The sequence below is a fragment of the Heliangelus exortis genome, chromosome 24 (assembly GCF_036169615.1).
Source record: "Heliangelus exortis chromosome 24, bHelExo1.hap1, whole genome shotgun sequence".
NCBI classification, from domain to species: Eukaryota; Metazoa; Chordata; class Aves; order Apodiformes; family Trochilidae; genus Heliangelus; species Heliangelus exortis.
The window spans coordinates 4,763,026-4,785,636 of NC_092445.1; the positions used below are offsets into that span (position 1 = coordinate 4,763,026).

Sequence of the window (22,611 nt, forward strand, 5' to 3'; positions counted from 1 at the left end):
CACTGTTTTCTGGTTTGTTAACCCTTTTCTAACAGTTCCCATCATTTTGTTTGTATTTCCAGCCTCCTGTGAGCATGTTCTGAGTCCTGTCCTTAGCAATGCCTCAAACAGAGCAGCTAATTTAAGGAGCATCATCTCATGTAGATTAGTAGGGATATTTTCCCTGCTAATTTATCCCTTGATACCATGAGGTCCTTCTGCAGCTCTCCACAGACAGGTCTGGATTTGCCTATCCTGAGCAGTTCTTGAACATCCTTTCAGACTTCACCCCCAGCCTCAGCAGTGGTGCTGGGATCAGGGCATCCACACCACCTCCTTCTGTGCCCTGAACTCTGGATTTGTGAGTGCAGGGATCAGCCAAACCTCAGCCACAGAACTGGAAGATGTTGGGTTTTAAATTGATCTCGTGTGTCAAGACTCAACCACAGGGGCAGAAGGAACCTGGTTCACAGAGACAATGAAGGTGCTTTCTTCAAATAAAAAGAGGTTTATTAAGATAATGAGAATGACATTGTGGTGTGGGTGTTGTACATCTATTGCAGCATTAAGAGAAACAACAGCAAGTACAAAATCCTGCAGAACTTCTATAGTCATTATCACCACAGCCTATCTTGTCCATGCTACAGTTTTGTGTATCCAAAACTTCATTCCCGTTGCTAATGGCAGAGAATCCAAAGACTTTCATCTTTCAGAACAAAAAAACAAAACAAAACAAACAAAACAAAAAGACAGAACAAAACCCAACTCAATTTGATATAAATAACTCGCACTGGACATTTTAAAACTTTCAGATTTTAATTACACATAAATAAATATATACAGACTTAGAACAGTTCAGTTTGGCCTGGTTCAAGTTCTGCTCCTTGTGCTTTATTAATTATTATTAATTTTAGAAACTTGTGTGCTGCTGTCTGTAGGTTGTGGGATTTGGTTTAGTCCTGGGTTTAACTTCACCTGCTTTCTCCCCAGCTGTGAGTGCAGCAGTGGGGAAGGTGCTGCTGGATGGGCTGTGGGGGTTTTTCCTCCCCTCCTGGTGCAGCTCAGGGCTCCTCAGCCCCGGGGAAAATCCACCTTGAGTCTCAGTGGGAAAACTGTAAACAAAGTCTTAGAAGAAGCTGCTTTAAATCCGAAGCAGTTCTGCTGGCAGTTTTCTCTTGGTCTGGCTTTAGGATTGGGCTGTCGGTGGGAAAATGGGAAGGTTTCCTGGGTGTTTGCTTGTCAAAACCAGCTGATAAATCCAGGTACAGCCAGCGACCCAGCTCCTGCCCTCTGGTTTCTTGGGTTGTTGAAGCTTTTGCTCTTTCTTCCCGCTTTTTCAGTTGGAATAAATTCCTGGAGGATTTCGCTGTGGGTTTTTAAGAAAACGAAACAAAATTGCACATGACTTGGCTTCCTGCATCCATGATTTTATAAGGAAAAAAAAAAAAAAGGCAAAAGCCATCGTTAACCTGGCTTGTATTCTCAACCTCACCATGTCCATTAGTTTTCTTCTTAAATTCTTAAAATCTTCTTTTTTTTGTTGTGGTTTTTTTTGTTTGTTTGTTTGCTTGGTGTTTTTTGGTCTTTATTTCCTCTACGAGTTCCATCCCCGCTCCAAACCTTGCCGTTCAGAACACGATGTCCTGGGTGGTCCTTTCACCCCCCCCAGCGCTATTGAACCTTCCCGGTCACCACCGGGGGGAGGGAGGGGAGGAGGGAGGGAAGGAGCCAGCGCGTTATTTCCGATGCTTCGCTTCTTTTTCTGAGGCTTTGGAGTCTCCGGCCGTGTGCCCGTTCCCCGTGCTGTTGATGAACATTTTATCCAGCCCCTTCAGGGACTCCACCAGGTAGTTCTGGAAGGCTGTGAGCGCCGCGCAGATGGCTGGGCCCCCAAAGCCGTGGGTGATGAGGCTGAAATGAGTCAAACAGCTCTGGACACCGGGCTCTAAGATGAGGGAGGGGCGGGTGTTCCCCAGCGGCGAGCGATCCTGGGCTATCAAGTCTGCGAACTCCTTACAGATTTGCCTGGAAGAGAGAAAAAAAAAGGTCGTGTAGGTGCCGGGGGATAAAAGGTGGGGACAGAGAGGGGTTTGGGGGCTCCTTCCCTGTTCCCTGCCCCAGCCTGGGATTTCCAGGTGAAGCCCCTGGCTGCTCCAGGGGGATGTGCGGCCATGGGATGGGATGTCCCCTGTCCCAGGGAAGACCGAGCACTTCCATCCCTGCCCACCCCTCACCTTCCTGCACATCTTTCAGACCTCTGTGCCCACCCTGGCAGCTCTGGGTGCCCACCCAGGCTGCTCCTGGCTCTCTCTACTCACTTGGTAGCCAGCAGCATGTTTTTCCTGGTGTGGAGCTCGGCGGGGTCGGAATGCTGTCGGCACAGGTACTCTGCTGCTGCCTTGGCTGGGAACTCCGTTTCACACACGTACCCAAAATCCCGAGCCAGGTGAACAGCTTCACCTGCAAGCAGGAGAGATCAGGAGAGATCAGGACAGGGGAAGGAAGGGGCAGCGATTCCTGTAGCAACTTCAGCCACCTCACTGCTGGGGGTGATTTCTGCAGGGACTGACTGGTCCTGGATTTTTTGGGTGGCAGAGGTGTTTCTCCCTTGGACGTTTCCCTTCCTGCATTTTTCTCTCCCCATTCTGTTCCCGGATTTTCTTCTTGGCCTCTCCACTTTTAGCAGGGATTTAAACAGGGCCTGGAGGGTGGAAAAGTGACCTGAGCCCTGTGACTACTTGACAAACCAGGGGTGTGGGAAACGGGCAGGAGGAGGGGGTTTACATCCTCCTGCAGTGTGCAGGGGCCCCCGGGCTGGACACGCAGGCAGCGTATCCATCACCCCATGGAAATGCCCACCCATTGATGGAATTGATCCATCTCCAGGCGTCCCCCTGGAAATAATCAGAGCTGATGGCAATTGATCATGCCCAACACCCGAAATCCTGGTCGGGCAGGCAGAGCTAATTTGACTTGCCCTCCTGCTGCTCATACATATTAGGCCATCCATCCTAATAGCATTAACCCAGATCCCATCACGGTCTCCCCAGCTCCTGGAGCTCAGTCTGTGAAGGTACATTATGGGGGAAGTGCCTCTGCTTCCCACATAAAGATAATACTTTCCACTTGATCTCCTCAAAAAAAAAAAAAAAAAAAAAAAAAAAGCAAATAAGGCAACCTAGAGAACGAGATCTGCAGTCATCTATACTAAAAAACAATCAGAAAGTGTTTTTTGAAAATCATCGGACATTGGGAAGGCAGAGGGGAGAAAATGAAGTAAACCAAGACAGGAAGTGTGTGAGAAAGAGGGTGTCTGGGCCATGGGGCACAAGCCAGGTTCTGCATGTGGGGGCAATGACAGTGCAATGGCTCCTTCCTCTGGGTGGAACATCCCCAGGACCATAACACTGAAGTGCAGGAGGAAATGGTGCCCAGCAAGCACACGTGGCACCACTCTCTTATTTACTATGAACTGGTTCAGCAGTAACCAAAACATCAGCAGCCACCTGAAACCAAAATTCCTTCCTTCCTTCCTTCCTTCCTTCCTTCCTTCCTTCCTTCCTTCCTTCCTTCCTTCCTTCCTTCCTTCCTTCCTTCCTTCCTTCCTTCCTTCCTTCCTTCCTTCCTTCCTTCCTTCCTTCCTTCCTTCCTTCCTTCCTTCCTTCCTTCCTTCCTTCCTTCCTTCCTTCCTTCCTTCCTTCCTTCCTTCCTTCCTTCCTTCCTTCCTTCCTTCCTTCCTTCCTTCCTTCCTTCCTTCCTTCCTTCCTTCCTTCCTTCCTTCCTTCCTTCCTTCCTTCCTTCCTTCCTTCCTTCCTTCCTTCCTTCCTTCCTTCCTTCCTTCCTTCCTTCCTTCCTTCCTTCCTTCCTTCCTTCCTTCCTTCCTTCCTTCCTTCCTTCCTTTTTTTTAAATGGAAATCAGCCTTTCATTCAGCAGAACCAACTGCCCTCAGTAACAACCTCTGCCTAATGAACCGGGTCATTTAATTTGCTGGCAACAATGGAGATGATTTTCTATTCAGAAACCTCAGGCAGCTGCCTCCAACACGCTGGCTGCAAACACAATGGATTCCAAAGCTTGAAGGGACGGGGAGCTGTCACTACAATTGTTTGTGCCCCGTGTCCCTCTCCCCAAGATGCAGTGGTGACACCATCACCTCCATCCTGCATAAGGGAGGAGGGGAGCAAACAAACCAACAGCTTCCAGCAGGGACACCTCCCAGGTCAGGGTGGGCAGCATTCTGCCAGCCAAGGCTCTGCTGCCCCCAGCACCCCTCCAGGCTCAGCTACACCCTGAGGATGACTACTACAAACTTTACTACAAGCTTTACTGCCACTTGCAAGACCTCCAAGCTGTGCTGCATCACCTTGATGTCCCATTTGTCCCCTGCTGTCCCAGGGGAGGAGGGCAGGACTCAGATCTGGGGCATCTCCTTCTTATGGGAGGCAAGAGATGGACCTGAGTGTGTGATGGAGCCTGGACAGGGCAATGCTGCCCAAGAGTGACAACACCTGAGTTGTGTCCCAAGTGCTACAGAACAGCTGCTGAATTCTGGACAGCTTTATTCAAGTTTTTTTTTTTTGGTGCTTGGTTTCTGTGAACCCAGCTCAGCGTTGCCAGAACCCGTTCACACAAGTGAAGGGCACACTCGGGTGCAGCCAAGGGGGAGCTCACAGCCCCCATTGGGCTCTGGGTGCCTTTTCCCCACGGGCCATGACTGCTCCAACAGAAATGCCTGAGTTTTGGAAGACAGATGTGCCTGACTCAGCACAGAGACCGACACAGGGATGGTCCCAGTCCCTGGCAGTGGTGACCACTGCATAGGTTAAGTGTTCTTGTTTGTGGAAAACTGCAAATGAAGGGTATTGAAGTTTTGGCACCCTCATGCTCTGCAGGAGCAGAGTGACCTCACCTTCCACCAGGGATGTCAGCAGGGTGACATTGGCAGCTTTGCGTCTTCCTGCAGGCAGATTTAGTCCGATTTTCTCTAACCTTTCCCTTAAACACCGACCCCCGTTTTTTGATTTTGCCCTGAAAAGAGAAAACGAGGAGGGGGAGAAAATGAAAATTTAATTAATATCAAGACAGCTGTAACTCACCCCAGTTTAAGCTTTTAGGTCTGAAAGGGAAGAAGGAAAAGGAGCAAAACTGCCGTTCCCCAACACGCACAGGAATTCCTCATCTCCGTGAAGAGGGGGGGTGGAGCTGGTGCTGAGCACGCAGCTTGCGCTGCCATCAGCCCCTGCGTTTGGGCTCTGTCTCCTTGGGCTGTCCCAGGGGCGCAGGGAGCATCTTACCTGCGGAGGACTCCTCCAAGGAGAGAGGCGTTGAGACACTCAGGGGGCGAGAGCCTTCTCTGCACCTCCCCGACCGTCACTTTGTACTTGGAGGTGGAGCTGAGCAGAGAGAGGCGCCCAGGCACGGAGCAGAAGACCTCGTTGGGATTTGTCACCCCTCCGATCAGTGCATCTTTGTTCATTGACAGGGTGGGAATGGTGGTGCCGTTGGCCTTCGAGGGGATGGGCACTGGGAGACAAAAGGGGGGAGAGAAGAGGAGAGCTTGGCTGAGAGATTCCAGAGCCAGGGAAGCTGCTTGGGAACCCCCTACCTGCAGCTTTCTAACCCCCCCCCCTCCAGCACCCATGTGCTGCCATCCACATCCCAGCACGGCTGGCTGAGAGATCTCAGGTTGGTTTTTCCCTTAATAAAATAACAGAGGTGGGGTGATGAAGCTAAAATAAAGAAAGGGAAAAAAAAAATAAAAAGGAAGAAGCCTGGGCTCTGCTCTTGCCTGCTTTCCCACGCCTCCCAGCTCTGCTGTAATTAAAGCCAAGGTTTTGGGCTGGTCTCCTGGCAGGCTGAGGACTGTCCATAGCATCACTGCCTGGCCCTGTGACCAGCTGCCTCTCCCTGTCCCCCTGGGGTGCTCTGTGGAGGTGGTGGCAGGGCAAAGCACTCCTGGTCCTGCTGCCCTTGGTGCTTTTCCTTCCCTGTCTCCAGACGGGGCCGTGGTGGTCACCCAGCTCCATGCAGACACCAGGCAGGACCATGAGCCATGCTGAGCCACCATCTTCACCAAACCCGGGAGATGGGGGATGGCCAAGAGCCACGTTTGCCAGCGTGTGCCCACAGGAACCTGTGGAAGGAGTTTCTTTGACTTCAGTTTTGGGATTAGCCCCACAGCAAGCCACAGCCCCGAACTTTCATCATCTCCAGTTTTAGAGGAAATCTGAGAAGATCAAACCAAATTAATCCAGCACAAACTTCCTTTTACTCAAGGGGCAAAGGGCAGCCAACACAAGAGGTTGGAGAGGCAGTGGTGAGGGCAGCATCACCTGGGGTCTGGGCATGATTCTCCCATACATCAACCCCGTCAGCAACGTTCTGAGACGCAGCAGAGGTTTATAGGTGAGAACTGTGGCTGGAACTTGTGCCAACTCTCTCTGGCTTTTATGTTCCGAAATTAACAACCAATTTAACTATGGAAAAAAAAGTAAGTTTTGAAAGAATCCAAAGAGGGCTGCAAATGCCATTGCCAGGGGTCAGCTCAGCCCTGGCATTCTCTGTGGTTCCTCAGTAATGACTGCTCCACAAAGCACCTTCAGATGGCTCCTGTGAGTAATGTGGCAGCCAACGCCAGGCCCTGGTGCAGGTTTTATGAAGGAAATACACATGCCCAAAATGAAACAGAAAACACGAAAATTAATTGGGGAGGGCACATAGACTGGACCTATTAGGGGGCTCTTACAATCAGCATATTGTGAATGCAGCTCAACAACTTGTTAGCGTGGCAATAAAAAAGGAGCACATGTTACATAAAACCGGCTAATGTTTTAAGGCTGAAAGATGAATGCAGGGGAGTTAAGGTGCATAAAGTTTCCTTTCAGCGTGGAACTCGGGCAAAGTCAGGGAACTGAAGGGCAGGACAGACCCTGCTGCCATCACCCGCTGCGGTGCCGGCGTCTGCCACGACTGCAGCTGCCTGGGGACTGCTCAGGGAAGAACAAACACGGGGACATCACCATGAGACAGAGGAAGCCAGAGCTGTTTCCAGGAAGCAGCAACTTCAAAGCTTTCTTCCACAGCCCCAGAACAGGTTATGTTTGTCAGAGCATGTTTTACAGCTATCCACGTGGCTGCTGAGGCGTGTGGCACGTCAGGTCCAGGCACCCAGCCCCATGGGGGTTCAGCTGCAGCCAGAGCCACCCCCAAACCAGACACCCCTGGAGAGCCAGTGTTGCTTGTATCAAAGACTTTATCCATGAAGAGCTCTGCATAATTCAGGTACTGGCATATCTATGCATGCCTGGGATCGTGCAGAGGGCTGCATGCAAACTGCATGCATGGCCAGGACCTGCACACGCATGAGGGACTGTGCAGCCATGCAGGGGAGGGGAATCATGCCTTGCCACGTGTGTCTGTGAAACCTGGCATCTGGGGAGGAGGCAAAACACGGGAGCTCATGGAAAACCAGGCTGGAAATGGGTCCCACACAGCTCCAGTGTATTTAGGAGGGGAGATGCAGGGCAGGGCATGGAGGGGTGTCCATGCACAGCGGGGAGGAGGCATGGAGACATCACAACACTTCTGAAACACATTCTGAAACATTCTGAGGAACGACCTCGTTGCCAGAAGCAAACCCCCTTGATAGCTGTAACCCAGAGCTGTAACCACCAGGACTGCCCAGAGCTGCCAGGTCACCCCTGCCCCCTGCCACAGCCCCTGCAGGCAGCGGGCACCCAGCACATCAGGGGGTGTTGGCATCAGCCCCGGGGCTGAGCACCCCCACGCTGGGCAGGTGACACAGGGCGGGTGTCTGGCCTGGCATCACACAGGGGTTAGAGGCAGCTCTGGAAAGCAGGCTGGTCCCTGGAGTCCTACAACAGTGCTTCAGCCATTAGACAACGTTGCCTCAATACAACAAGAATAAACACAGCCACGTTCGCCATTAATTATTAATTATTGTTATTTGGCCTCACCTGCTGCTGTTTGCCTGGTCTGATCTGCAGCTTGTTTGCCCATAAACATGCTGCAGGAGGGAGACAAGCTACCATTAAAGCCTGACAGCTTTGTTTCCTTGGCTTTTGGGGAACCAAAATTGTCTCTTGCCATCTGAGTAAACCAAAAGTCCCCCTCGATCTTCAGCTGCTGCTTTCCTGTTCCCGCAAGCAGCAGGTGATCGGAGCACCTGAGCCAGCCTGCAGACAAGAAGGAACCATCAGACGGTTGTGGGGGGGTGGGCCCGGAACGCAGTGACAGCCCCCGGCCCCGGCGCGGGGGACACCAACGCCTGAGCCCAGCGCCGCTCCCTTCCGAAGCCAGACGGGGACACGCAGGCACCCGGCCCCGAGGGGACGCACGGCCGAGGGTTCATCCGAGCTGCTTCTGGAGCACGGGGCGTTCAAACACGAGGCAGTTTGTGGGCACCAGGTGATGGATGGGAGTGGGGGGCACTTGGTGCCCAAATGGAGAGGGAGCCGGACAAGGCGGGGACCTGACCGCCCCTCTACTCGTTGTATCTGGGAGTGGAAATGTCACATCGGTGTCACTGCCCTGCTCACCCCTTCTGATGTTCACTGCGTTTGGCCAGAGGAGATCCCTGCCCCCGAGGGATCCTTCCCTTAGCTCTCGCCCCATTCGTCCTTGTGCCAGGGGCTCGGGCAGGCTCATTGCCCGGGCAGGACCCTGGGGATGGGGTTTCCAGCAGAAACATTCCCCAGAGATGCTCGTTCGTACCCCGACAGGCTGACACATCACGCAGGATGATGAGAAAAGGGTTAAATGCTGGTGCTGACACCCCCAGGGTGCCCAGGTGCTCAGCCCCCTCCCTCCGGGAGCACAGGACCGGGCTCAGCTCGGGCATCCCACCCACCCCGGGAGCTATAAAGGGCAGGACACAAGCTGAGGGGAGTTGTTGAGGTTGATTCAGCCAAAGAAAGGGAAATTACACTTTTGCCAACTGCTCGGAAAACTGAGGAGTATGAGGTCTTTTTCTCAGCTTTGCTCTCTGCTGTTGTTATATTTCCCCATAGGTCCCATGTGGGCTCTGCCAGCTCTGGGTGGATGGGAGGTGAGCTGGGGAGTTACTGCAGAGACCAAAGGTCTCTACATGGGGGAAAGGGGAAAAAAAAGTCCTCTTCCTGAAGCCCCTCAGTCATGGAGGCTTGGCTGCTTTGATTTGTCTCCCTAATTTTTTTTGTTGGTTTTTTTGTTTTCCTTTAGCTGCCAGGTGCTCCTCAGAGGTGATTTTTTTTTTTTTTTTTTTTTTTTCCCTATGGGAGTGTTGCTCAATTCAGATTCCTCTGTCTGCTTCTAATTCAGCAAATCCAAAAGGCCTGGACTGGTGTAGCTGATGCTTAGCCCCTGGTACAGAGCTGAGCTCGCTGTGGATTTCACAACCCAAAACTCCAGGTAAGTGTTTTGTCCTGGGGGTGCTGTGGCAGGACGGGGTGCAGGTAGGTGCTACAGAAAGTTCTGAAAGAAGGTGAAGCTGGCAGAGCTGGGAGGCTGGCAAAGCTGTCAGGATGCTAATGCCCAGCTCAGAGCTGGTACAGGACCAGCTCCTGGAGTCATTAACTCCCTCCCAGGGCCTGTGTGAGCTGGCTCATTATTGCTGCTGGGGAAAACTGAGGCACAGAATAAGTTAAATGATTTACCAAAGCCTGGGTATATGGGCATGACCCGAGTGCAGGCTCTCCTGCTCCATGGGAATGCTTTTCCAAGCAGCCCAGGCAGTAGCTGCAGCAAACTGGCTCAGTGTGGGCTCTGCTTCCAGGACTGCAGAGATGTTCCCTGCCACGCTGCTTTGTCACTGCCCCCTTCTCCTGGGACACTCTGGGGTCTGGAATTCAGCTGCTGAGAGCAGCAGTGTCAGTAACAGTTGAAGGAAATCCTGCTGAAGGTGGGATGGGAAATAATCCTCCTCCTCCCTCCTGTATGAAGTCCCAGGGAGAGTTTCCATGATGCTCAGCATCTCCCCACCACCTGCAGCATCACAGGGCAGGACCCATCAGAGGATGAAACTCTCACAGCTCCACTTACTGTGGCATGAAAACCCTTGATACAGAGGCAGTGATATCACAGCGGGTCCTTGTTCCCAGGAACACCAAAGGCTTCATCCCTGGACATTTCAGAGCTGGAGGGGACCCTGCCTGTGTGTGGCTTTCCCCATGTCCTGGGCAGCCAGCAGCTTGCAGGAGCAGCCATCTCCCTGCTCTGCTGGGGAATTGTGTGACACTGGGCAGGACACCTCCCCAGTTTGGGCTGGGCTCTATCAATAAAAAGGGGCCAAGAATATCTGCCTGAGAGGGATGCTGATTAAAACTTGTCAAGTGATCCCTGGATGAAAGGTGAGGAGTCCATGGCTGGTAAATGTAGCCAGAAGGAGTTGGTCCAGCTTCAAAGATGGGGCATGATGATGCTCCTTGGAGAGGCAGACTGGTGTGGAAATGTCATTGCCAAGAGCACCAGGTCCTGATTCCTCCAGCAGTGCTGCAGGTCTGATGGGATGTTCCAGCCCTGTGCTGTGAGGGATTTCCAGGAGACGCTGGGGGGAAGGAGAGAAGAAGGAACCTGGGAGCTGATGATGACTCAGTTGTGAATCCAGTGGCCAGACCAAGGAGCTTTGTGCTTTTGAGGTGTCCCGAGACAGAGCATGAAGTTACTGACTCCTGGTTTGCAGAGCTGGGTCTCTTGGTTTTTTTAATTTCCAGGTACAAAGAAGGAGGAGCAAAAAGAAACGTTCTTCAAAGGCTGAATTTTACCCGGGGAGGTAGAAAGTCTTGGAGAATTTCCTGGTTTTCCCTGGATACAGCCACTTCTACATGGAAATACTCAGTGCAAGAGGTGCACCTGCAGCCTGGGCTCAGTCTTGGAGTGTGGGTGCTGTGGGATGGCAGTGCCCATGCTCTGGGCTGACTGCAGACCATCACCTTTTGAAGGAAAATAGACGTTTATGTACAAAAAAGACAAAGTACTGACTCATTTCCAGAGGAGAGGTGTGCTACCTGCTTGCAGAATGATTTGTAAGCAGGAAAATCTGCAGTACTTGGAAACTGAGCTGCCTGCCAAGGTGTTGTTTGTTCAGTTCCTTTTCCAGCTGGGGCTCAGGGTGCTGCGAGGGGAAAAACAAGTCCAGGGGGAACATGCAAATTGCTGCCTGTCTTACAAGTCTGTTCTCTTTTCTCCTTAGATACATTACAGGTAAATCCTCCTCCTCAGCAGTGCCAAATCCCTGGACATCAGAGCTTTTGTTGCAACATTTCTTTCAAAAGTGGGAGTGTGCTGCATCTCAGATCACACCTTGAAGAGGCATCAGTTAATCCCTTCAGGAGGCTGCCGGGGACTCCCAGCTGCAGGCACAGCACTGGCTCCAGCCACCCAAAAAGGACTTCAGCATCCTTCATCCCTCTCAGGAGACAGGACCCATTGGCTGGGGCATCACTGCAGTGGTGAGAAGCAGTGCTGAGGATGCTGTGAGCAGCCCTGAGGAAAGGTGAGGGATTACTGCTGTCTTTCAGGAAGAGCTTTCAGTGGGCTCACGTAACCTTCGTTTGAATGTCTCTGATGTAAATTATAAAATGGAGATACATATGTAAAGAAGGATCTGGATGTGGGTGTGAGCCAGAGGCAGCTGCTCCTGCCATGGCTTTAAAAGCCCTTTTTGCACCGTGGAGGTGCTGCAGAGTTCAGCTGCTCCAATTTCCTGGTGTTTCAGCAGGGAGGTATTTATTGATGGTCCAGGGAGGGAGGTCAGTGCCATCAGCCATATTTCAAACCCACACTCTGTAATTATCCTTTCTTCCCAGAGGGGATTATACAGGTATTTTCTTTATCTTGAATGCACAACCTGACCCCAGTCCCCATCTCAAAGAGCCTCTCTAGGAAAGGCTGCAATGGGCTGGAAGGCCTTTTCAAATGGAAGGATGGAAAGAATCTTGAGTTTATCTCTGGGCTTTTCAGATTGCTGAGTCCTGATAGGGAAATGGATCTCGGACTCTCAGAAGATGAGAGGGAGCAGGGATACAACTGGCAGCCTCCAACTATTCCCATGAGAAAGCAAATCAGGAGAGGTCCCATGCCTATGCAAAGCTCCTGCACTTAACATTTTGTTTCCAATGCAAATCAATACATTAAGTTACGAAGGAGATGTGAAGGTGCCATGTGATATTAATTGCATTTTTCTTTCTGTGCCTCTGTTTTACCCAGTGAAGCACCTGCTGTGTCTCACCTCAGGTCTCTGCTCCTGGGGAGCTTTGAGCCAGGACCGTGGGGCAGGAAGGTTCAGCCTCAACATCTCAGCTGAGGATGGTACCTGCTCAGTCCATTGTGTCCTGACTGGAACAGCCAATCTATACAACAAAAATCTTTTTCAGACCTTACAGAAGCATCCTTCCCTCCTCCAGGCCTGGGAAGGGGATTAGGAAATGCTGTGCAATTAATGATTTCAGCTAACATATTGCCCTGCTTTACCATTTAGGAGTGACTCCACCTCAAATCTGCTGCTTGTTCTGAGTATTTTGAGAATTTTTTTGGAAACTGTACACAAATAATTTGTTGTGAGTTCCCACACATTTCCCTGCTGTGCTTCATTGCAGGGACTGGACTGGGCTGTGCTGTCTGGGGAGCCCGTGGTGTGGCAGCTGGGACAATAACCTCAGGAGCATCCCACTGGAAAGCAGCAATTATTAATGATTAAAATGTCCTCCTAGGAGCGAAACCCAAGTGGTCAAATTTTGCAGGAAAGAAATGGAAAAGGATTTGGATTCTGCTTTTGAATGTCCAAGTGTATTTGCAGATATTTACTGCCTGTGGGGCTACTGCAGGAATTCCAGGTATTTAATTCCCCCCGATTAGAATTTTTTTTTTTTTTTTTTTTTTTTTTTGTATCTGCAGCCAATGCATCTGAATTAGAAATGACAACCATTTAGAAGTCAGTTCCATCTCTAACTGCTTGAGATGGATGTAGCTCTGCTGCTGCTTGTACAGAATTCCTGTGCTTCACTGCTCGGAACTCGCAGGTGCTGGGAAGGCAAGAAGCTGAGGCTGGGGAGCCCCAGGGTTTAGGCCAGAGGAACTGGAACCCTGGGCTGCTCCATGCTGCCACTGAGAGAAGTTTCTCATCCCAGGTCAGCCCAGCTCAGCCTCACACACTCCACTGCTCTGCCCCGTGGCATTCCCCACCCCAGGTTTGTTCATTTAGCAGCACAAACTCCCATTACATTTTGGCAACCAGTCTACAGGCTCTTTATGTGTTTAAACAGTATAATCCATTTTACAGTAACGTGATTGGGAGGTTTTCCCTCTATTCCCTATAGAAGCCCCTGAATTTGTGTGGTGGGATCTACATAATCTGAAAAGGGGGAACAAAGATGCAGTGTCTCTCTCTGGCGGATCCCGCGTAAGCCCCGGTGACGTTGCTATCAATTTGTTAAAAAGCATTTAGATTATTGAAGGGCAAAAGACCCTTCAGCAAAGATTAGACATGAATAATAACAGAAAAATGTTTCTCTTTGCATAGAACTTGCTGCCAGCGTGCAGGAGGGTTTGGGTCTGGGCCTCAGACAGCAGCTGTGTCCATCTGTGGGTTCACCTGTGGGTCTGGAGGCACCGGCTCGCCCGGGGATCGCTCTGGGGAGAGGCACTGCTCACCACCACCACCACAGAAAAGCTGCTTTTACTTTTCCTTGCTGGGAAGATGCCCTGGATTTCCAACACCTGTGTGTTGGTAGGATGTCCAGCAAAGCAGACGCGGTGCAGCCTGACCAGGAAAACACCCTGCCACGGCTGGGACCACCAGGGTGCTGGGGAGGAGCAGCAGGGAAGGAGCAGGATCCACATCTTTCCTTGGGGAAAGCTCCAACCAGCCACAGAAACAGCACAGAGAGAGCCCAGCCAGAGGCATGGGATGGGACACACAGACAAAGATGAGTGTGACACAGTTCTTGGGGTGCCTGCAAACCCTCTGGTGATATCTCATTATTGACTGCCCCCCTTGCTTGCTAACCTGGGTCTTGTGCTTGGAGAAACCCTGCACACCCTTGGCCAGAGCCTCTGCTCACCCCTCCTCAGCCCCAGGACCACCAGCTCTGCTTCCCTGGCACACGGAGCCACCTCAGGGCTCCCAGGGAACCCTGGGGATGCTGTCCCCATGCAGCCAGCTCACTGGGGACACCACTTGCTCCCCAGGACCTGTCCAACCAGTCTGGAGGGAATAGGGCCTGACCCCATCCCTCACTCCCTGGCGCCTCAGCACTTGGGTGACTGATGCCAGATAAATGCTGGAGATAGAGGGTGGGGAGGCTCAGCCCGGCTGGAATCCCAAGCACGCACTGCAGAAGCTGCAGTGGCTTTTTAGGCTGCAAAGGTGAACCTGCTGCCAGCTCCAGAGCCCCTCACCCAGACCTGCAGGCACATCATCCTCTGGGGCACTTCATTGCAATGGGGCTTTTGGGCTCATTTCTATAGAGATTTTCTCACTCCTCCACCAGAACACAACATGGGACCTTTCTCCAAAGCAGAGGTGATACCTGGGTATGGCAGAGCTGGGAATGGGACAGGGCAGGGAGAACAGAGCTGAGAGTTCAGCAGCTCCAAGCTTTACACCCACAGTTGCTAATTAGTTCCTCCATTAAGAATTAAAGGAGGAAGGACAGCAAGAATGTGTAATTCCCTAGGATCACACAGGAAAGGGTGAGATGGTTTAGTGGTTAGGGTGCTAGGACAGGACTTCAGAGAACCTCATTCGGGCCCTTCAAATAATTAAGGCGCTCAGCTGGAAGAAGAGAAATCTCAAAATCAAGGCTGAGCAGCTCCAGAACCAGCCCAGGGTGAACATGGGTGCTGTCCCCTGAAGGAACCTCACTTGTGGTCCAGCTCCTGGAGCAGAAGTGCTTTTGGTTTGGCCCAAACTACACTCCAGAAAGCAACCCCAGCTGGCTTTTCTGAACCTATCCCTTAAGAATTGCTCTTTACTCCTAACAAAGAAAAAAATTCATTTAAAAACATCTAATTAAACAGTAAGTCATGACAAGGTACATGAAACTTGGAGATAACACATGCCTGGGAGGCACCAGGGAGGTTGAGACAAAGCCCAGCACCTTCCCCAGTGCCCGCGTGTGTTATCTCTCGTGAACACACACCTGGGTTTATCCTGGTGCAATTATAGGACATTAAAAATATAATTTTAATGGAGGAATGGTGATCTGGATGCAGTTCAGAGTAAAAACTTTCTTTCAACTCTCCCTGTTTGATTCGTAGGTGTTCCTGCTGCACACGCATGTGTGTGTGAGGGCTGGGGAGGTGTGTGCCTGGGCTTTGAACACTGCTGTGTCTCGTGGGGTGTGCGAGGGCTTGTCTCAACTTTAAAGCCTTTGTGAGCAGTGCTAAGGCAGCAAAGCCTCCAGTCAAGACCTGGCTTGTCCCCTGTGAGCCCCTTTTCCCACTCAGGAAAACTCCAGCAGCAGCTACAGCTGCAGGAAGCCAGGAGGGCTCTGCCAGCCATACAGCTGACTGGGGTCCAGGCTCCTCCACCCACGGCCTGGACACTCTTATAAAAGATGTTTCTCTGCAGCCCCGGGTGTTTTATGGGATGACCTCATTTATTACCTTGCTCGTCACAGGAAATGATGTTTATCTAATCTACCTTTCTTTCAAGATACATATTTTTTTTTCCCCTGCCACATCTGGCCTCACGCAGTGTCTCTTACAGCTCCATCCCTCTCTGCACTGAAAGGAAGGAGAAACAGCACCTCAGCACCCCAGGCTCAGGGGCAGCCCACCCCCATGAAGCCCAGAGGGAGATTTTGCATCAAAACCTGGAGCCTGCATGTGGTGGCGAGTGGATCTAAGGATCTCAGCCTTAATCTCCCTCCTCTGCTGCATTCTTTAGCAGTGACAGCTACTTCTTGCAATATTTCTACACGCTGTGGGCTCAGAGTGCTCTGAGGCACAGCTTTCCAGCCCTCTGTCCAGCATCCAGCCAAACAGGTCCACATTCCTGAGCAGAAACGCTAGCACTGCCACTCTGCAGCAGCTGAAAACCCAGCGATGGAAATTTAAACGAAGTCACAAAAAGAAGAGAGGTCAAATCCTGCAGCCTCGACACGAGGCCAGGGGAGCTCAGGCCTTGGCAGCCACACAGCACCCCCCGGTGCCAGCGGGGCCAGGCTGGCTGCACCCTCCTCTCAGCGTACTCCAGGGTGGAAAATGCAGCAGCCAAAACCCTTCCCTTTGAGCAGGATGTGTGAATCCCTGCGGCTCTCCCTGCTCCTGTTCTTCACAGGGCCCCAGCCCACCCCCGGCAGGACCCCGGAGCGAGTCCTGCACTCCAGAAGGATCCGAGGTGCCAGGAAGAGAGATTTGTATTTTTCTTTATAATCAAAAGGCACCATCGGGAGCTTTCGGCTGATGCAGGAGGGATGTTGAAGCTATAAAATCCCTCCTGATTTTATGAGCAAGTCGTAGGATTTCTTGCTACCAACTGCTGTAGTGTAAAGCTTGAATTTAACAGCAGAACATCTCCCAGTCCTCACTCTGCTGAGGGAAGGACTTGCACCCAATGCTCAGGGCTAGCTGGGACTCGGCTCTTTTGGGGGGGGTTCGGGTCAGGGCCTGAGGAGCTGTCCTGGATGTTTGGACACCATCAGGGCACCAGGTGAACTGCACAGAAAAATGCCCCTGGCTGCTGTAGCCTAAAGCCAGAGCACTGGATTAAACTTCTTCAGAGTTAATTTTACTGTTTTCAAGTCGAATACCTTCCCAGTCTTAGATAAGTGCTTGAGAGGAAAAACACAAAACAAAACAAAACCAAGCAAAACAAAAAACAAAAAAACACCCCAAACAAATACAACTGCAATAAAAATAAGACAGCAAATAATTTCTGGAGGAAATTTGAAAAGGAGGAAGAACAAGCAAACGCGTTTACAACAACAACAACCACAAAAAAAATTAAAAAAAAATCAAAAAATCACAAAAGCTCTCCTGCCCTATGCAAGATTTTACCTATTTAATTCCGAAACCCCATCCCCGAGTGTCACCCCAGCAGCTCCTGCCTGCTCTGCAGAGCTGCTCCCAGCGAGATCCCGGCTCTGCCTCCGCCGCATCCCTAACGCCCCTGGCCCGGGGGGAATACAGTCCCGGAGCCTGTCCCGGGAGCGATCGTGGATGCTGAGTTTGGAGCGTGTGTTTCCAGCCCACCCCGCTCTGCCCGCTCAGGCCGGACCCCGCAGCCGGCGATGCGGGACCGCGCGTCTCTGGGACGGGGACCCCGCGGCTGCCCCCGCCTCCTCTCCCGCTTGCTAAAATCGAGGCCACCTGCAGCAAAAGGAGCGGGAGCTTTGCGGGAAAACAGAGCCGGGGTGTATAAGCGCGCTGCATCCCTCAGATCTCTGCAAAAATCCCCTGTAATGCCATTAACTGCTGAAAGCCTCGGAGTTTGGTTAAGAAGGGAAGCAAGGAAAAGCAAACACTCAGCCAGGGGGGCTCCGGAAGGCTCCTTCTACCCCTGTTCGTGCTGGGAGTAGGGGGGACACCGGCAATCACGGCCCCCCCGGCGATGGGGACGGTCCCGGAGCCTCCCGAGGGACCGGAGGGGACAGGCGGGGGCTGCGGGCGCGTCCCCCCGGCTCTGCGCTGTCTTTGACCCTGATTATCGCTTGGCTCGGGCGAAAATCACCCCCGAGTGCAGGAGCGAAAAGATGGATTTGGGGCAGGTGATTAATATTTCGTTGGACCAGGACAAGAGTATCTCGGCAACTAATTAAGGAGAGATTTATCTGTTTTCACAGGCACAGATTTATATCAGGTTTCTGTCCGGGGGCCATTCCGTCAGGAATTTAAGGTTTTATCACCCCCGCTGACGCATCTCAGATCTCTGCACGATTTCGGACAAAACTGCGCGTTTTATCCCTCGTTTTATCCCGCGTTTTACCGTTATCCCTCGACCCCCGCGCAAAGAACCCCCGCTGCCCACCCGCACCCCTCCTCGCCTTCGCTGCCTGCCTGAAAGCCACCGGGGATTTCGCTCCGATTGTTTTGTTTTGGTTTTTTTTTTTTCCCAATTTCCCCCGAGGGTGTAGTTCATTCTGGCCGAGAGGGCCGGGGCTTCTCCTCAGGCTCCCCGCACGCCCCCGCTGTGGCTTCAGAGACAGCTCAGTGCAGACAGAGCCAGAGAAGAACGAGCCCGTATTATATATATTTTTAAAAATGATAGTAATTTAAAAAGAAGGTAAAAAAAAAAAAAAGGAATTAGATAAAGCAGAATGAAAAACATCAATTAATTGGCGCGGTGGGAGCGGAAGGCAGCTGTTTGCCCCGCTGCTGCTGGTGGGATCCCGAACCCTCTCGGCTGCATCTTCCTGAATTCCCCAGCTGACTTTTAAGCCCAACTTGTCGGCTTTTGGGGCATCGCTACCAGGGCCGCCCCGGTGAGCGGGGCTATCGAAATCCAACCGATCGGGCCCGGGACGGACCCGCAGCTCCCGCTGCCAGGAGCGGGCCAGGGAGTCCCGGACTCCGGCTCTGCTGCAGGACCCCCGCCCAGTGCCTCCGTCCCGGGGCCGCTGCTGGGTGCTCGGGGTGTCTTCGTGGCCCCCCCGCAAACGCAGGTTTTGCTGTGGATTTATTTATCTCAGTCTACTAAAGCTAACTCGAGGCTCTGAGCTCCGGAGCGGAGCCGAGGATACCCCGGCACCGCATCGCCCTCACGGCTGCCCTCGGAATCCGGTTATTCCCCAAAATGTATTTTGCATTTTTATTCCAAAGACGTCAGGGAAAACAAAACAAAACAAACATACAAGAGAACCAAAGTGGGAAGAACAAATACAAGAAAGCACAGGGGCTGCAGACTCCCTGCACCTACAAGCCACGATTTTTACCCAAGGTTATTTGGCTACTTTTAAATATATACATTATTTGTTTTCCGAAAGAGACTAGAGGATCTGCAGGCCCAAATCTGGCACCAAACAAGAACAAATTATCCCGACGAGAGACGAAAATTTCTAAGTCATGGCGCATTTATGAAAAGAAAAAAAAAAAAAAAAAAAAAAAAGGGGGGGGGGGATCGGGGGGAAAACCCTCTGTAACTTCAACCCAACTTCCAGACTATATTCTAATTTCAGAGGATTTTATGAAGATACCGGCGCTCCCGCCCGAGGAGAGCGCACACGCAGCCCGCAGCTTCGTGAAACCATTTCTCATACAAGGACATTTAACAAAATGCCTCTCATGTGTTTTAATTAAAGCTAAAATAATTACGGTCATTAATGCTCCCCAGAAATGTCGCATGTAATGAACCTTCGTTCTTAGAACAACAATTTTCAGGGAAAGGGGATGGAACGCACTGGGAACGCTGCTCCCCCCGGCACCGACGGTTGCCGGGGGGGGAGGAAGGGCACGATCGGGATATTTTCCCCGGATTACAGGGGCTGGGCAGTTACCGGGGGTTCGGCTGCGGCCGGGTCATGTTAACCGTCTCTCGAGTCATGATAGGACCGGGACCAGGACCGAGACCGGGAACGAACGAACCTCAAGCTCAAGCTCCGGTCTCTGTTCCATTCCGTCCCGTCGCGAATCGGGGACGTTTCCCACATTGCTGCTGCTAATGACGAAACCCTCCCGGTTTCAGCGGCGTTTTGCCCGGGCCCAGGCCGTTCGGAACCAGCCCCCGTTGCCCGCGTTAACCCCTCGCCGAGCCCGCACCGGCGGCTGCGGTTTCGTTTGTGTTGGAGATAGAGGGACGACGGAGCAGCAGTTAAACACCTCCTTTCCATCTACATTTTTTTCCTTTGTATAAAACAATCGCGGGGAGAAGCTAAAAGCAATGCTGGGATGTTGCATCGGAGTCATCGCTCCGAGCAGCCGCGCAAATCGCTCCCGTCCCCCCCGCTCGGAGCAGTGCCCCGGTGAAGCTTTTATTACAAATATATTTTACGGAGTTGAGCTGATTTAACCACGGGGCTTTGTTTGGAAGCAAAGAGGCTGTTCAGGAGGTCAGGGAGAATCGCTGGGTAATTAGGAGAGGCGGCGGGAGACCCCAGGGGCTCTGCCCGCAGCCCCGCCCGCAGCCCCGCTTTCTCGCCCCGGCCCCGGGAAGGAGCGGCTGCTCCCCCGCCTGTCCCCGGGGCAAAGCCCCGTTTCTGGAGCCTCAGACAGGGAGTCTCCGCAGTACCGGGGTTGCTGCTGAGGCGGGGGGTCTGCGGGATGCTCCACCGGACGCATGGACCGGTTCCTACGGCCGCGCTATCTACGAGCCCCAGTTAAATTCGTCCTTGCCCCCGGTACGAGTCCCGCCGGTCCGGTTCGCTCTGCCGTGGTGGCAGAATCGGGAGCGCCGGGAGCTGCCGCCGTGCCCTGCCGGGGCATCCCCGGAGCTTCCCAGGCAAACCGGCCACGATCGCTGCCGGGGCTGGCCCCCGATATTCCCCGATTGTCGGTTCCGGCCGTCCTAGCCCCTCGGTCCCCAGTACCGGGAAGGCGCGGTCGACTCGGTACTGCCCGGAGGCAGAGGGACGCGCTGGCCCGCCGGGACCTGACGCTTTCGTTCCAGCCCCTTCGGAGACAGCAGTGAGCCCTTCCCGACGGAAAGGGACGGGCCTGCAGGGAGGCTGTCGCGGGGGGACCCGACGCGGGGAAGAACCGGTGCCGTGTCCCGCGGTCCCGCCGCGCTCTTACCTTTCTTGATCACGGACTGGTCGAGGAGGTTCATCCCGCTGTCGTCCACAGCCTGGAAGATCCGAAGAAAGAACCGTCAGCTTGCTCCCGGTGAGGGCGGGCACCGGTTTGGGGCCGAGGAACAGCGCGGCTGGGGCCCGGTCCACCCGTTGTCCGGGTCAGGAGGGATCGCTCGGGCACGGACGAGCCCCGGTAACGGGGCTCCCGGCCCCGCGGCCCTTTTTACCCGGGGGTACGGACGCCGCGCGGCCCGAGCCAGGACTCTGCCAGGCGCACAGGCGGTGGCGGGATCGGTTCCCCCACTCCCCGAGACATCCCGCCGTCACCCCGGTACCTGGATGTCCTCGATGCCGTGGTGGCCGAGGCCGTGGAGGCCAAGCGGTCCGTCAGCGAGGCCGTGTCCGCCGTCGGGCAGCCCGTGGAGCAGGCGGGGCACGGCAGGGTACTCGCGGCGGGGGTCGAGCCCCAGGGCACGGTGGGTTTGGGAGAGCAGCCCCGCGTCCTCCTGCCGGCCGCGCTGCGGGGGCCAGGCGGGCTGCTGGTGCTGGTGCAGGGGGCTGAGTGCCGCGTAGGGGTCCGCCAGGTGCGGGTAACCGGGCTCCTGGCCCTGCGGGTAGGGCAGCGGCGGCTGCGGGTACGGCGGGGGGAAGTAGGGCGGCTGGAAGTCGGCGGCGGGCGTGTGGCAAAGCGGCGGGGCCGAGCCGTAGGGCGCCTGGTTGAGCGCGGGCAGCTGCGGCAGGCGGGCCCCGGCCGGCGCCCCGGGCAGCCCCTCGGCGCGGTCCTGCGGCGGCGGAGACAGCGGCGGTGAGGTGGGAGCGGACCCCCGGTCCCTACCCCCCGGTCGCTACCCCCCGGTCCCAGTCCGTCCCGTCCCGTCCGGTCCCGGCCCGCCCCGTCCCTCACTCACCATGCCCGGGTAGCTGTGCACCAGCATCTGTGCTGGCCCGCGGCGAGCCCCGGGCGGGCCGGGCCCCGGGGGTGCCCCCGTCTCCGCCCCTCTATCCCGCCGGAGCGGCGTCTCCCATCGCCCGCCCGCTCCTCTGCGCCGGCCCCGACTCCATGCACGCCAGTTATAGCGGCGGGGGCGCGCCCGCCGCGCCGAGAGCGCGCGTCAGAGCGCGGGGACGGGGACGCGCCGCCCGCTCCCGCGGGGCCCCGATGGCTCCCGACGGCGGCCGGGGCGGGGGGCGCGAGGGATTCCCACCGACCCCCGGAGCGCGGCCGATGCCGCTCCCCGCTTCTTCGAGTGGCCTGATTATCGTGGTCCCGGGAAGCACGGTGCCCTGACACCCCCCCCCCAGCCCGGGGGACAACCCCCGCTTCCCCCCGCCCCGGGCCGCGCTGCCTGAGAGCCGTGTCGGGAGCGCCCGGGCCACAATGCGAGGGTCCGGGGGTGCGAACGGGCAGCGGGGATGCGGAGGTGCTCAACGGTTTGACTTTATTAACCCGAGAAGGGTTCCCTGGCCGGGAACACAGCGAGGGCCCAGCGGCGGCTGCAAGCCTCTGCCCGACGGCGACCGAATCGGGCCCCGGGCTCGGTCCTGCCGGGACAGCCCGCGGCTCCCCCCCGCGGGGCTCTTTCCCCTCGCTCCCGATGGGGAGTGGGGAGCCCCAATCCAGACTTGGGGAGAGAGAAAAGGGTCTGGGGGTGCTCCGGACCTGACTCCCTGCCCGAGGGGGCGTGCGGGCGGCGGGCGAGACAGAGACAGGGAAAACCGGAGCTCAACGACAGGCAGCGTGCCTGCCTCCCCGCCCTCCATCCCTCCTCCCTCCTCCTCTCTATCCTTCCCCCCTCCCTCCCGATGTTTGGGTCCTCCCTCCGGGGCAGGGCGAGGCGGGCCCCAAGCACCGGGTTCCCCCCACCGTGACACCGGGCACCGGGGGGCGAGCCGAGAGGATGGGGCGGCCGCGGGGGGCTCATAATGGCCAGCGGCACCGAATCACCCCCATCGACTCCTCCCGCC

The 22,611-nt window shown here is 54.5% G+C and overlaps 1 protein-coding gene across 2 annotated transcripts; it reads right to left on the bottom strand.

The window, feature by feature from the left end:
* Nucleotides 1–467: 467 nt before the first annotated feature.
* Nucleotides 468–21,697, bottom strand: TFAP2E (transcription factor AP-2 epsilon). 2 transcript variants are annotated; one of them, XM_071767638.1, is made up of 8 exons: nt 21,555–21,697; nt 20,982–21,428; nt 20,648–20,699; nt 7,957–8,175; nt 5,275–5,503; nt 4,890–5,008; nt 2,298–2,439; nt 468–2,004 (listed from the first exon to the last, which is right to left on the bottom strand). In XM_071767638.1, the coding sequence occupies exons 1-8, from the start codon at nt 21,579–21,581 to the stop codon at nt 1,716–1,718; spliced, it is 1,524 nt and encodes a 507-aa protein (XP_071623739.1). In that variant the 5' UTR covers nt 21,582–21,697; the 3' UTR covers nt 468–1,715. The 2 variants fall into 2 exon arrangements, with proteins under 2 accessions (XP_071623739.1, XP_071623740.1); XM_071767639.1 differs by lacking the exon at nt 7,957–8,175.
* Nucleotides 21,698–22,611: the final 914 nt, after the last annotated feature.

Excerpts from the sequence above, each read along its gene's own strand:
- TFAP2E (XM_071767638.1), bottom strand. The coding sequence starts at position 21,581 with ATGCTGGTGCACAGCTACCCGGGCATG. Across the intron at positions 5,504-7,956 it reads GACCAGGCAAACAGCAGCAG|TGCCCATCCCCTCGAAGGCC; the intron begins GTGAGGCCAAAT and ends TTTGTCTCCCAG. Across the intron at positions 2,005-2,297 it reads AACATGCTGCTGGCTACCAA|GCAAATCTGTAAGGAGTTCG; the intron begins GTGAGTAGAGAG and ends TCTCTCTTCCAG.